Source organism: Oncorhynchus tshawytscha, linkage group LG13, assembly GCF_018296145.1.
Source record: "Oncorhynchus tshawytscha isolate Ot180627B linkage group LG13, Otsh_v2.0, whole genome shotgun sequence".
In the NCBI taxonomy this organism is placed as follows: domain Eukaryota; kingdom Metazoa; phylum Chordata; class Actinopteri; order Salmoniformes; family Salmonidae; genus Oncorhynchus; species Oncorhynchus tshawytscha.
The window spans coordinates 71098384-71110427 of NC_056441.1; the positions used below are offsets into that span (position 1 = coordinate 71098384).

At 41.1% G+C, this 12044-nt stretch overlaps 1 protein-coding gene across 2 annotated transcripts; it reads right to left on the reverse strand.

Moving 5' to 3' along the window:
• Nucleotides 1-1930: 1930 nt before the first annotated feature.
• LOC112238549 (LIM/homeobox protein Lhx1-like) lies at nt 1931-11773 on the reverse strand. 2 transcript variants are annotated; one of them, XM_024407119.1, is made up of 6 exons: nt 11172-11773; nt 10783-11031; nt 8389-8612; nt 7478-7755; nt 5320-5485; nt 1931-3800 (listed from the first exon to the last, which is right to left on the reverse strand). In XM_024407119.1, the coding sequence occupies exons 2-6, from the start codon at nt 10950-10952 to the stop codon at nt 3421-3423; spliced, it is 1218 nt and encodes a 405-aa protein (XP_024262887.1). In that variant the 5' UTR covers nt 10953-11031; nt 11172-11773; the 3' UTR covers nt 1931-3420. The 2 variants fall into 2 exon arrangements, with proteins under 2 accessions (XP_024262887.1, XP_024262886.1); XM_024407118.1 differs by having other exon boundaries at nt 10783-11773.
• Between the last annotated feature and the right edge of the window lie 271 nt (nt 11774-12044).

Below are 12044 nucleotides of genomic sequence, written 5' to 3' on the forward strand. Positions count from 1 at the left end.
AGTTGGAGGCGTGCATGGCCACGCAGTCGTGGGTGAACAGGGAGTACAGGAGAGGGCTCAGAACGCACCCTTGTGGGGCCCCAGTGTTGAGGATCAGCGGGGAGGAGATGTTGTTGCCTACCCTCACCACCTGGGGGCGGCCCGTCAGGAAGTCCAGTACCCAGTTGCACAGGGCGGGGTCGAGACCCAGGGTCTCGAGCTTGATTAATTCATGGTGGATTATGGTCCAGGGGCCGGGCCCTCGGAGAGGGCAGGGGGCTAGCAGGCCGGCAGGCAGTCAGGCAGCGTTCAGGCTAGCAGGCCGGCAGGCAGTCAGGCAGCGTTCAGGCTAGCAGGCCGGCAGGCAGTCAGGCAGTGTTCAGGCTAGCAGGCCGGCAGGCAGTCAGGCAGCGTTCAGGCTAGCAGGCCGGCAGGCAGTCAGGTAGCGTTCAGGCTAGCAGGAAGCCATACAGGCTCCTAGAGATAAAGGCCTCTTCCCCTGGATACATCCCACAATCCTATACCCACCGCCACGCCACCCGCACCTATGAATCATTTTAACACCAGATCATTTCAATGCATTTCGTTCCTTTGGTCATTATGTTTTATACACTGAAATAAATCAGAGGTATGAGAATGTTTCACTTCCAGTACATGTTTTAAGTTATTTTGTTTCACTTTGTTTATTGTTTGTTGATGTCTGTTTGTTTATGTTTGTTTGTTTGTTTGTTTGTTTGTTTGTTTGTTTGTTTGTTTGTATGTGATCTACTGAAGGATTAGAAGCCCCCGATAATAGCAATTAGCCTAGTGTTGGGCCAGTAACTGAAAGGTCACTGGTTCGAATCCCTGAGCCGGTCAAGGTGTAAAAATCTTCCGTTCTCCCTTGAGCAAGGCAGTTAACCCCCAACAACAACTGCTTCCCGTGTGCTGTGGATGTTGATTAAAGCAGCCCCCTGCACCTCTCTGATTCAGAGGGGTTGGGTAAAAATTGGGAAGACGCATTTCGGTTTAATGCATTCAGTTGTGCAACTGACCAGGTATCCCTTCCTATGAGGTAGGATTACAAAAACTACAAGAGACCCAGATTCATAGTTTCTTCATCATCACAGTTCTTCCATGACCCCAAGAAATTGAATAATTTCCAAGAGGTCAAAACCATTGCCAGGACTGTGGGAAAATAAATGATTTCAGCATAATTTATCAATGGATTCTGTGGAATTACTGAAGAAGTCCCCGTTGTGTTGGCTGCTGTAACGTTGTCAACCACTTCTATTACTGGGATAACTCAAGGCAGCAAGATTTCCTTGTTATTCAAATCTCTGCAGTAATGCATATATGAATTGTTCTTATAAACAGAGAGAGACACAAAATTGCAAGCACAATGTTCCATGCTCTGCTGTGATACTGGAGAAAATGTCCCTTCTGATTGGTGTGTGACGAGTACCGCCATATATAGCAACACATTGCATGGCATTACTGTTATGGGGTGATTACAGTGCTAGTCAGCACGGCATCCAGTTGTTATGTGGTTATTACTGAGTGTGTGTGTGTGTGTGTGTGTGTGTGTGTGTGTGTGTGTGTGTGTGTGTGTGTGTGTGTGTGTGTGTGTGTGTGTGTGTGTGTGTGTGTGTGTGTGTGTGTGTGTGTGTGTGTGTGTGTGTGTGTGTGTGTGGCAAAAACAGCAGTTGACATTCCCATTCACTGTATGGGATGTGCAAATCAGATCAAACTGCTTGCATTTAGTAAATACTATACTGAATCGTTTATTATCCTAAACCTGTTCAATTGACTTCAGTAAAGAGACACATAAACAGTTCCCTCATACTAAATTGAAAAGAACATATAAGAGAAATAACCCACACTTAAGTTTTATCATTTTAAAATATTAAATATATAAAATGCAGCTAAGGTAAGAGATGATCTGTCCAAAGAAAATGTGTTATCATTCAAATTGTATATTTTCTATTTTTATTAAAAACTCACAATTGTTTTCAACATGTTGTATTTATACAGTGAATGGTCTAATATGCACTGGAGGTCACATAAGCTTAGGTTTATTAGAACAATAACAGACATACCATGAGGGCTTGATATTTAAAGAAAGTAGCAGCCGCTAGCTGCATATTCGACCATCAATTAAATGGTTTGGATTTCCTTTGAAGACACAAAAATAAAACCTGTCTAAGTATGTTATATTAACAACTTTATGAATGTTTTTCAGCAGACAACAAAAATGAAGAAGTAAATTACTCCTTAGCATTTTTTAACTCAACATGTTCCGCAGATGATGGTGCAAAGCACTTTTACAGTATTTGTGCTATTTTTTATTTGGTAACTGTCTACTTGTGTGTTTTTTTAATGTTTTTTCGTTTTTGTAAACAACATCTTGTACAAACTAGCACAGTGAACCACAACCCCAGCAAACGTGTTTGTCTTCATACAATATAAATAAAATCAATACAAAAGTTTGGTTAGTTGCTTGGAACATTTTATCTGGATCAAGAGATTCTAAAACATGGTGATTTAAATATATTACGTAAACAGTTGACTGTTCTAGGCCCTTTCAGACCCCCATTATAATATTTTTAGAAGGTAGACTTCATTTAGCAACATTTCAAGTTCTGTTCAATTTAAATATAACTTTGCCTTTTGTTTTCCTTTTGAAGGCCAACTTCTTCAGATTTGGTGGTTTGATTTTTTAACCAAAAAAAGGAATCTGTCCAGATGGAGAGAAAAAAATGTATTTCCCCTGGCCTTCAGAAATATATTTAGTGTCAAAAAGGTTGTTTAAGTGTCAATATGGCAGAGCCTTGAGAGGCAAAGAGGTCTGAGGAGCTTTTGAATAAATACAAGGGACACGTCTAGTGCCATAAATAGAGTCTGACGCCTTTCAGCCTTCTTCTAATGCCAGCGGCGCAGGTTAGTGTTCAGACCGACCACCGTGCTTCTTTTTCTGTAAAGCTGTTGAGTCTTTGACAGTAGCTAATGATGTTTTTGTGGATGTGGGACATATTACTTGTTTTCAGAATGGTTGTTTTCCCAGTGGCGTGTGTTTGGAGGGGCGTCGCTGTGCTAGGCCACTGACAGGAGTCAGGAAGGGTCACAGCCATGGAGAGCAGGGGCCTGGGGCAGCCAAGGGCCCACAGGGTCAACAGTCACACACAGTCTTTTATGTGTGACAATCTTTTTATTCGGGTTTAGAGAAAGAAGCAATCGAAACATCAACACAATACCAAGGTAAATGTTTACAACCACATTGTCCACGTTTTGTTTTTCGACATATTTTTTTTCCCTGCAAAAAATATCATATGGGGAAATGAAAGAATTAAATATGATTGACAAAAAATGATTTGACTGGTGTCCCTACCCCTGCCCTTACCCATGCCCACTCTCCTGTCCTCCCCTATTGAATCTCTTGATGGTACAGTCCGTTCTTTCGAGCTACCAGACGGTGCCCTCATTCATTTCCGAGGGTGCATGGGACAGGTGGTTGCCGTATCCGCTGCCATTGAGGGATAGTGAGGTAAAGGGCGGGCTGGGGCCGTACACCTCAGAGGAGATGCTGTGCATGGGCCCCGGGATGCCTGGCTCCGGACTGGGTGAGTCCCCAGGGTGGTGGGACATGATGTCAGAATAGCGCTGCACCTCACTGGAGGGGTGGTGCCCGGGCAGGGGATGGTCCATACCACCTAGAGGGGTGCCTGTGGGGCCTGAGGAGGGCACGAAGGGGAGGTCTATGGGGGTCTGTGCCTGCGACGATGGAGGCCCCTGAGGAAAGAAGTCGTAGTTCCCTCCTGGACCGTAGTACTCGCTCTGATAATCTGCAGATCGACAAAAAATCAGGGTTAGCCTGAGAACAAATTATCTCAGAAATATTCAGGAATTCATTGAATATACATAGCCTGAAGTTGCATCAGGAGAACCCCTCGCCGAGGCACATTAGTCAAAGCATGTTACACTTAAATCAAAACTGCAATTGGGTGGGGAGAACAACGCAGCAGCATAATTAATTAAAATGGGGACCATTTAATCAGAGATTTTACCTTTTGAGATCCATTTCTTTATTTCTGCAGAATACTATTAGGCTCACTGTACACCACAAAGGACCAGAGTCCACCATACACTATTGATATCCACAAAACATGATAGGAAAATTGAAATCAAGAGAATTCTACATTATTACATTCAGAGGACATTGAAATGTTGCTAGTTCAATCCCCAAGGTGAAAAATCTGTGAACTGCCCAAAATCAGTATCCTTTGAAAAGAAGATAAACATATTCGATTGACTTTGTATATTAATCATTTTTCTAAATTCTTCACAATTTAATGTGAGTTCATTTCTCAAATGCAAATACCCTCTCCAAGCATCAACATTCTAAATATTCCTCAAAGAAACGCAAAACGCATGTCACAACCACATGTTCAAGTACTTTCCTGGGGAAAGAGTAGGCCACCGTTCTTGCATGTGAATGTCATCTTGTCAGGGAAAAAGTAAAGAACATTCGGTCAGTGAGATAACGCTATGGCTTGGAGCCCTCTCAAACTAACTCATTGACCTAAATGAAGTGGATGTATTACTTATTAACAGACCCGTTCCAGACAGGGATCCCAGAGAAGGCCGCGGGGATTTGGTAATGAGCATCTTCCCCTCTTAATACAGTTTGAATGTTGACGTAATATACCTGACATACAGAGTACAATATTAATAGTGTACTAGTGATTATTCATTCATATTTAATGACTCATTCAGGCATCTTGTGTTAATTGTTATTGCGCGCTGTTTGGCATACATAGACACCATATGAAGATTGATTCTCCATACTACTTGTAACTGTTCTTTTCATTGGCACTATTTGATTTATTTTTATTTTCTAGTTTGGACACATGGGTCAGATGATTGGAGTTTATAATTTGAGAAAATACTTAAAGAGACACGCTATTTAAACATTGTAATTTAACAAACTCAATTTAGAATCACTTCAGACCTTTTTGTGGTGTTTTGGCACGTGCATAATCGTGCGTAATGGTTAATTATCTCCCGTTGTAAATCACTTTTTTTAACACGTGAAGATTTGGCACAGCATCCTAACTAATCCATCTCTAGATAATGTCCATCCATACCGAAACATTTAAAAGCACTCCTCTCCGTGCAGGTCATATTCCAATGATGTGTGTTGTGCTCAACTGATAAGCCATGATAGTCATCAAAGGCGTCCTGGGGCAGCGCGACAAATGGAAACAGCACTTGATGGACACGTAAAATTATTCGACATTTCAGAAAAACATGTGAACCAATAAACTCGCTGGGACACGCAAGCCGTGTCATCACTCGTCTTACCTCCGTAGTAAGAGAAAGGACCGTTTGGAATTAATTCCCCGGGTTCCAGCCGGTCCACTAACGTTCTCATTCTCCTCGGGCTCCGGAAGAACGCGTGCCGTCTCGCGCCCAGGGCGCTCAATTGCTTCATGCGTCGCTCTTTAGACCGCCGGTTCTGAAACCATACCTACGGAGCACACAAGTCAGCAGAGAGCAACGTTAATGAAAATGAAATGGATTGGAAGAATTTAAGTGCACATATTACTTCTGGAGAGTTGGAGACAAAGAGAGGCTCACACCAAAGATGGCCGTTTGACCACAAATCTGAATATATTAATTAGGATAAAGCATTGAATACACACATGATGTAAATGTGCAGAATCGAAATTGTAAAATAAAAAGTAAAATAAAAACAAACACTACTTCACTACAGATCGAAAACATTTTTTTTGTTGAAGTATCATTATAGATTGGTAGCCTAAATCAAAAGTAGCCTAACTTTGATATCAGATTTATTCCAACAATATAAGCATTATGTATGGTGTCAGTTTGTTTAGAATTATTACTCCTTTACCGTTTTAATATCATTGCTTTGTTTATAGATCCGTGATCAACATCAAAGAAACACCTAGGGCTAGGCCACTCATAACCTGTGTGCCCTTTTTGTGCCCGTGCGCGCGCTGCACTGCATGGTCAGGTTCGGTGCGTGGTTACGTGATGGAGTGAAGTCTTATGCAAGGACAAGATTACTACTAATTATCGTCACTCCAGACTCACAGATCTAACCTCGGTGTAATGATCTTTTAACCCTCCATTTAACCCGAGTGAGGGGGCAGCAGCGGGAACCTTTAAAATCTCTAATTAATTTCTTAATAGGAGGGTTGTTACCGATTTATTAACCGGCTCCGCGAGGTTATTATTTCGTAATCTATATATCCAGCCTTGAATTCCTTGTGCGAATTATGCTCTTCCCTGACGCTCTCGCCATTTTATTAATCTCCATAAACCTTATTTTTTTTAAACTTGATATGCCGTTCAATCTTTTGTTAATAGTTTTAAGCGTCCCCGCAGCACTAGCACCATCATGGGAGATTCAGCTGCGTTGATGCGCTTATTTGTGTGCGCATACGATTTCTTTTTCTAACTTAGGTGACACGATACAGAGAGCAACTAAACTATTTAAAATCAGGGGTTCATCTTCAGTAGCCTCATTTTTAGTAGCTTAATTTTAAACTCTTGAAAATAGGCCACAAATAATGCCACCAGACAAAAAAGCCATCCAGGCCTACTGTTTTTAATTATGTTGAGCAATTTGTCCAAATTAAACATGTCAAATAAATACCACTGGTAATAATAATAACAATAATAATAATAACGACAGCAACAACACTAATATTGATACTAAAACTATGAATAATTATTGAGTTTGTTGTTGTTATTATTATATGTCAACTTAAGGCATGCCTATTTCAAATTATTTACCCTATTTCAAATGATTTAGCCTAGACTAGACTGGGGGATAAGGAGGCATTTTTAATTCTCCTGAAACAGATTTATGCGTTTACACTTGACTGAAAATGTTCACAGCATGGCTAAATGTGGTCGCAAAACGTGATTGCACAGCGTTGCCAAGACTCCCATTGCTCTCACCAGTCTCAGTCCAGTTGGCGTGTTTACCCAGCCTGCACGCCAAGAATCAAAAATACCCATATAAATTACGCTTTCCAAATAAACCTCGATGGCAGCCAATTTTTCGCTCGTTCAATTCAATGTGACCATGCAATTTCTAGGCAACCCCATCTTTAAGCGGGAAGGCAGATGAGAAAGGAGCGGAGTGATTGTGATGAAGCCTCACTGTTTGTGTCGAACTGTTGACACCGTGCCCAACATGGAGAAACAATTGCCAACCAAAACCCCACTCCACGTGCCCCCGCCATTTTTTTGTTGATCAGGCGCTCAGAGAGATACTTTCCATAAAATATAAGCTGCTATATCACACGTTTTAATAAGTGCGTAACCCTGAAAGCGCACAAGGTGAGGGTCTTCCAACTGCCCTCCTCTCACAACCGCCCATTCCCTCTGCAATATACCATCCTCATCCACTCTCATTCCAATAAGACATGAGCTGTATCAGGAATTATATTTACGTCATTATAGTGCATTTTGTCGTTGCCATTACCTGAATTACTCTCATGTTCAGCCCCGTCTCCTGCGCGAGCTGCTCCCTGATGTGTCTTGTGGGTTTGGGGGTGGCAGCGAAGGCCGCTTTCAGGGTCTCCAGTTGCTTTGCCTTGATGGTGGTTCGCGGTCCACGTCGTTTACCGCCAAGGTTTTCGCCATCGTTCTCATTACTACCCGTTTCTTTGTCCGACAAATTGGCTATTTCAGTGTCCTTTACATCGTCCTGTAACTGGTCTTGAGAATCTGGTGATAAACTTGGATCGCTACATGCTGTTACTGTAAAAACGAAAAAGGACACGAAAAGCTTAGACACACAGTCCATGTGTAACCCTATAAATTCAGTGAAATGAGGAATGTGAATTATTAATATTGCCCTGTTTGTGTAGGCCTATTTTGCATTTTTAGACATTTATGTTGGCTTATTGCACTATAGGTCTAATAATAACATATGCAGATTACAATTATTTTTATGGACACTATTTGTCCATCAGTTACTTTTCAGCGACCAATTCATTAAATGTCATAAAATGGGCCTATAATAAAATCAATAGGCTTATGGGTCTACAATAGACATACAACCAAAGGCCGATAACTAACATCTATGCAAATAGAATTTGATATTTCGGCTCATAAATAGACCTCAAATCCAAATAAATATCTAGCAATCTTGTGAAAATATAGCCTATGCAATTGCGCAAATACATTTTTCAGTTTTTACCATAAAATAAAATAATTTAGGCGTGGGGCCTACAATATATGCAAGAGTACGGCCATTTTCTTCATCAAAACATTGAATTGATGCATGATCATTCAACATCAAACGATGGGTGGAACACGTCACATCCATCACAATTTAGTATCCATGCGCCCAAAATTATAAAGCCAATTTGCCCGTATAGGCAGGCCTACCTGAGAGAAGGTTTGTGTCTTTCCCATTGCTATGGGTTAGATAATCTTCTTTGCAGACAAATTTGTTTTCGTCTATGATGTAGAGCTCCTCTCCCGTGGACAGCTGTTTGTTACACATCATGCAGGTGAAGCAGTTGAGATGAAACACTTTGCTCCTTGCCCTCCGGACCAAGTCGTTCGGCGAGATGCCCTGAGAACAGCCCGCGCACTTTGTCCCGAACCTCCTGCGAGGGGACACAGGAATAATGCATGATTATTAAAATGTGTTTAGGCACAAAACCAAACAATATATGTTAATATACAACAATTGCATATTGAGAGTGTGAATAAATACATATTTTTTAAATAGAGGTCAGAGCTTGGTCAACACTGTTAAGAAAATGTGTTATCTAGAGCCTAAAACGGTTATTCGGTTGTCCCTATAGGATAACCCTTTGAATAACACTTTTTGGTTCCATGTAGAACCGTTTCGGTTGCAGGCTATGTTCAAAATATACAGGTTAAGACAAGATTATTCTAATACCCCATAACTCTTTGCAATTCACCGGACCAGCGTTGCTATTTAGAAACGGCGCTAGTAGTTATCAATGGAGCTGGTCACATTAATGTGTTTATTTCAGGACACTTCCGTATGGAATTACTTCGTTGTCTTAACCTTCCCTTCTTCAATCTAGGTTACAGGTTGAACCGTTTTGGGTTGAATGTAGAACCCTTTCCACAAACGGTTCTACATGGAACCCAAAAGAGTTCTACCTGGAGCCAAAAAGGGTGTTTACCTGGAACCAGAAAGGGTTCTCCTGTGGGACAGCCGAAGAACCATTTTGGAACCCTTTTTTCTAAGTGTATGAATAGGCCTGCTGGCTCCCAATTACAATGTTTCACGATGAGAATGATTCCATAATTGTCATATGGGGTCCTGTTCTTTATTATTATGGTTGACTGTAATAGGCCGTGTCCTTATTTTATATTTCTGCATTCATTGTCAACGGAAAACTTGTCTTACTTTTCCCAATCCAAAATGATTTGTTCCATTATAAATATATGTTTGTGTAAATAAGATAATTTCCTAGAATTGCATTTTAAGCCTATTAAGACCTATTTGGATTTTTAAAAATATTGTGTTGTCCATTCCGCAATTTAGCTGATCATTATGACCAAAGAATACATAATGTAATTGCGCAAAACAACAGGCCTAAATGTTGAACACGATTAGGCAATAATGTTCTCTAGGGTTTTGGGAAAATAAAGACTTATACACCATAATATAGATTGCAATATACAAGTTATTACCTTAATGTGTAATGATCCTATGTTTGTTGATTGTAACATAAACTAATGTGTATTGAGATGGTGTACACTGACTGCAGGTCTGTGATTGCATTGTCTGCTTGTTTGATCTTTTAAAAATGTTTATTATTTAAATCCACGTATCACGTCCTTTTCACTGGAACCGTGCAAACACAGGGGCCTGGGCAGATAGTTTTGCCACTGGGCAGATAGTTTTGCCACTGGGCCGATTGTTTTGCCACTGGGCAGATAGTTTTGCCACTGGGCCGAGACACACTTCCTCCACACTGTTCTGATGAAGTATTGATTCTAGCCGCTCCTCTTCACCTCTATGCCGTTATAAACAACGTGTGATTTCTTTCATACCCCATACAGAGGACGAATACACACGCGTTTAATGTTGCTGTCCACCTTTTAGCATAAGAATACAAATTAACATGCCTTTAATTACTGGCTGTCCTAATCAAAGCTTCCGAAGCACCACCTCCAAATCCACCTTCACACCTAGCACTTATTAGAAATTCTGGAGGAATTATTTATCTATTTGAACGATATTATACTTTTTTTAAATTGATATTTAGAGTGGTTCATGTAATTATAAATGCTATCTATAATACATTTAATGAAAGTATTTAATCTTGAGTATGCCTATCATTTTGTATAAGCAAATGATAATGGTAAATGTTTTGATAGAAAAAGGCAGAAAAGTATTGTCTTAACAGTTGTCTAAAGTACAATTTGAAGGAATGAGGTGTAATTATCGTATGTCATTTATTTTAAAATTAGCTATAGGCTCTACTTTTGAGTTTATTAGTTCAGTAGTTAGAAATTCACATCTGTGTTGTTTTTGTTACACTAAACAAATAACTGGGTTTATATGTTCATTGTTAGCCTATAATGAATTATATGGAAAATCTTTTGTATTTGAAATATATCCTTATGAGTCTTTTTGGGAAAAATTGTGCATTTGACTGGGAACATTAGGATAGTATTGTTTACTAAACAGAAACATGGCAAATGTTTATCCAAGACTCTGTACATCTGAAATAAGAATTCCTGAGGTAAAGGACGAATGAAAGGGAGCAAGCTCCCACCGGTCAAGCTTACCTAAAGAAGTCGTTTTTGCAGTATAGTTTCCCCTCTCGAGAAAAGCATTTCTCTGTTAAATTGCATTTACACTCGCAGCACTGTACGCACTTGACGTGCCACGCTCTGTCCAGAACATTGAGGAGAAACCTGTCCAGTATAGGCCTCTCGCACCCGGCACAGTGGACCATCGTCTTTGGAATTGCACCCACTCTGCAACCGTGGTCTGTTCAGTCTCCTGAGGTTGTGGTCGTCTCACTCACACTCTGACTTGAGCAGAAAACAAATCAACAACACACACGGATCATTGGATGTTTTGTATTTGTAATATTTGGTTCCTAATTCGCTCGGATGTCCTGGATCAATGTGTTCACATAAGCAGTCGATGGGTAGCCTGGTCGCTATCCTACCTCTTCTTCGCTCCTCTGAAGTGGTCAGCATGGAGGTTTATAGGATCCAAGTACAGGATGGAGACCGTTAGCCAGGATGTAATTCGGGATGGCGACCGTTAGCCAGGATGCGTCCTCCCGGGCGAGGTAGTGCCAAAGCCTTTGACGCCTCGAAAATCAGTCCTTTGGATCCTCTTCCTTACACCCAACACACATCGGCTTAAATTAAGCCAACCAAATGGCAAAAATGATCAAGCCACCTCTGAAGATTGGTTATACTGCGAGCACCATAGCCTATCAGCAAGCATCCGTGGTCGTCAAAGTGAAGCATTGGCCGAAAAAGCTATGTGTGCCAGTCACTGCTGAAGACGCACATCTAACAAAATGGGTTTGGGGCAATACTGTCACACAACAAGACGCGCGTGCCTATAAATAATTCAATGTTCTTTGACATGACCGCTTTTATCCACTGTTGAGCACCCGATAAGAATCGAAACAATTAACCACCAAAATATTTCAATGAAAAGTGGGTTTCCTCCTGCTCTGTTGGTTGGCTGTCCCCTCGAGCTCTCTTTTGGTAAATTATGCTAGTGATGGTAGGATGCGTGTGACATCTCCGTGTACAGTCTCTAGTACTCTGCATGTTCCTGAAAGCACACGAGCCAGCCTTATTCACAGGCTAGTGACGTCAGGCAGTGGAGAAGCCAATCAGCAGCGCGCCATGCAAGTAACCATTAGCAATCCCTTCAAAGCCAAGCCGGTGCATTCTGTACTATTTATGGGGAACTAAAGAAACCAATTGTCAAACATTCACAGAAATGGTTATATGTTAGTGAATGTATGTGGAGGGAAAGACGACGACCGTTGAGGTAAAAACAGCACAATCATCCACTT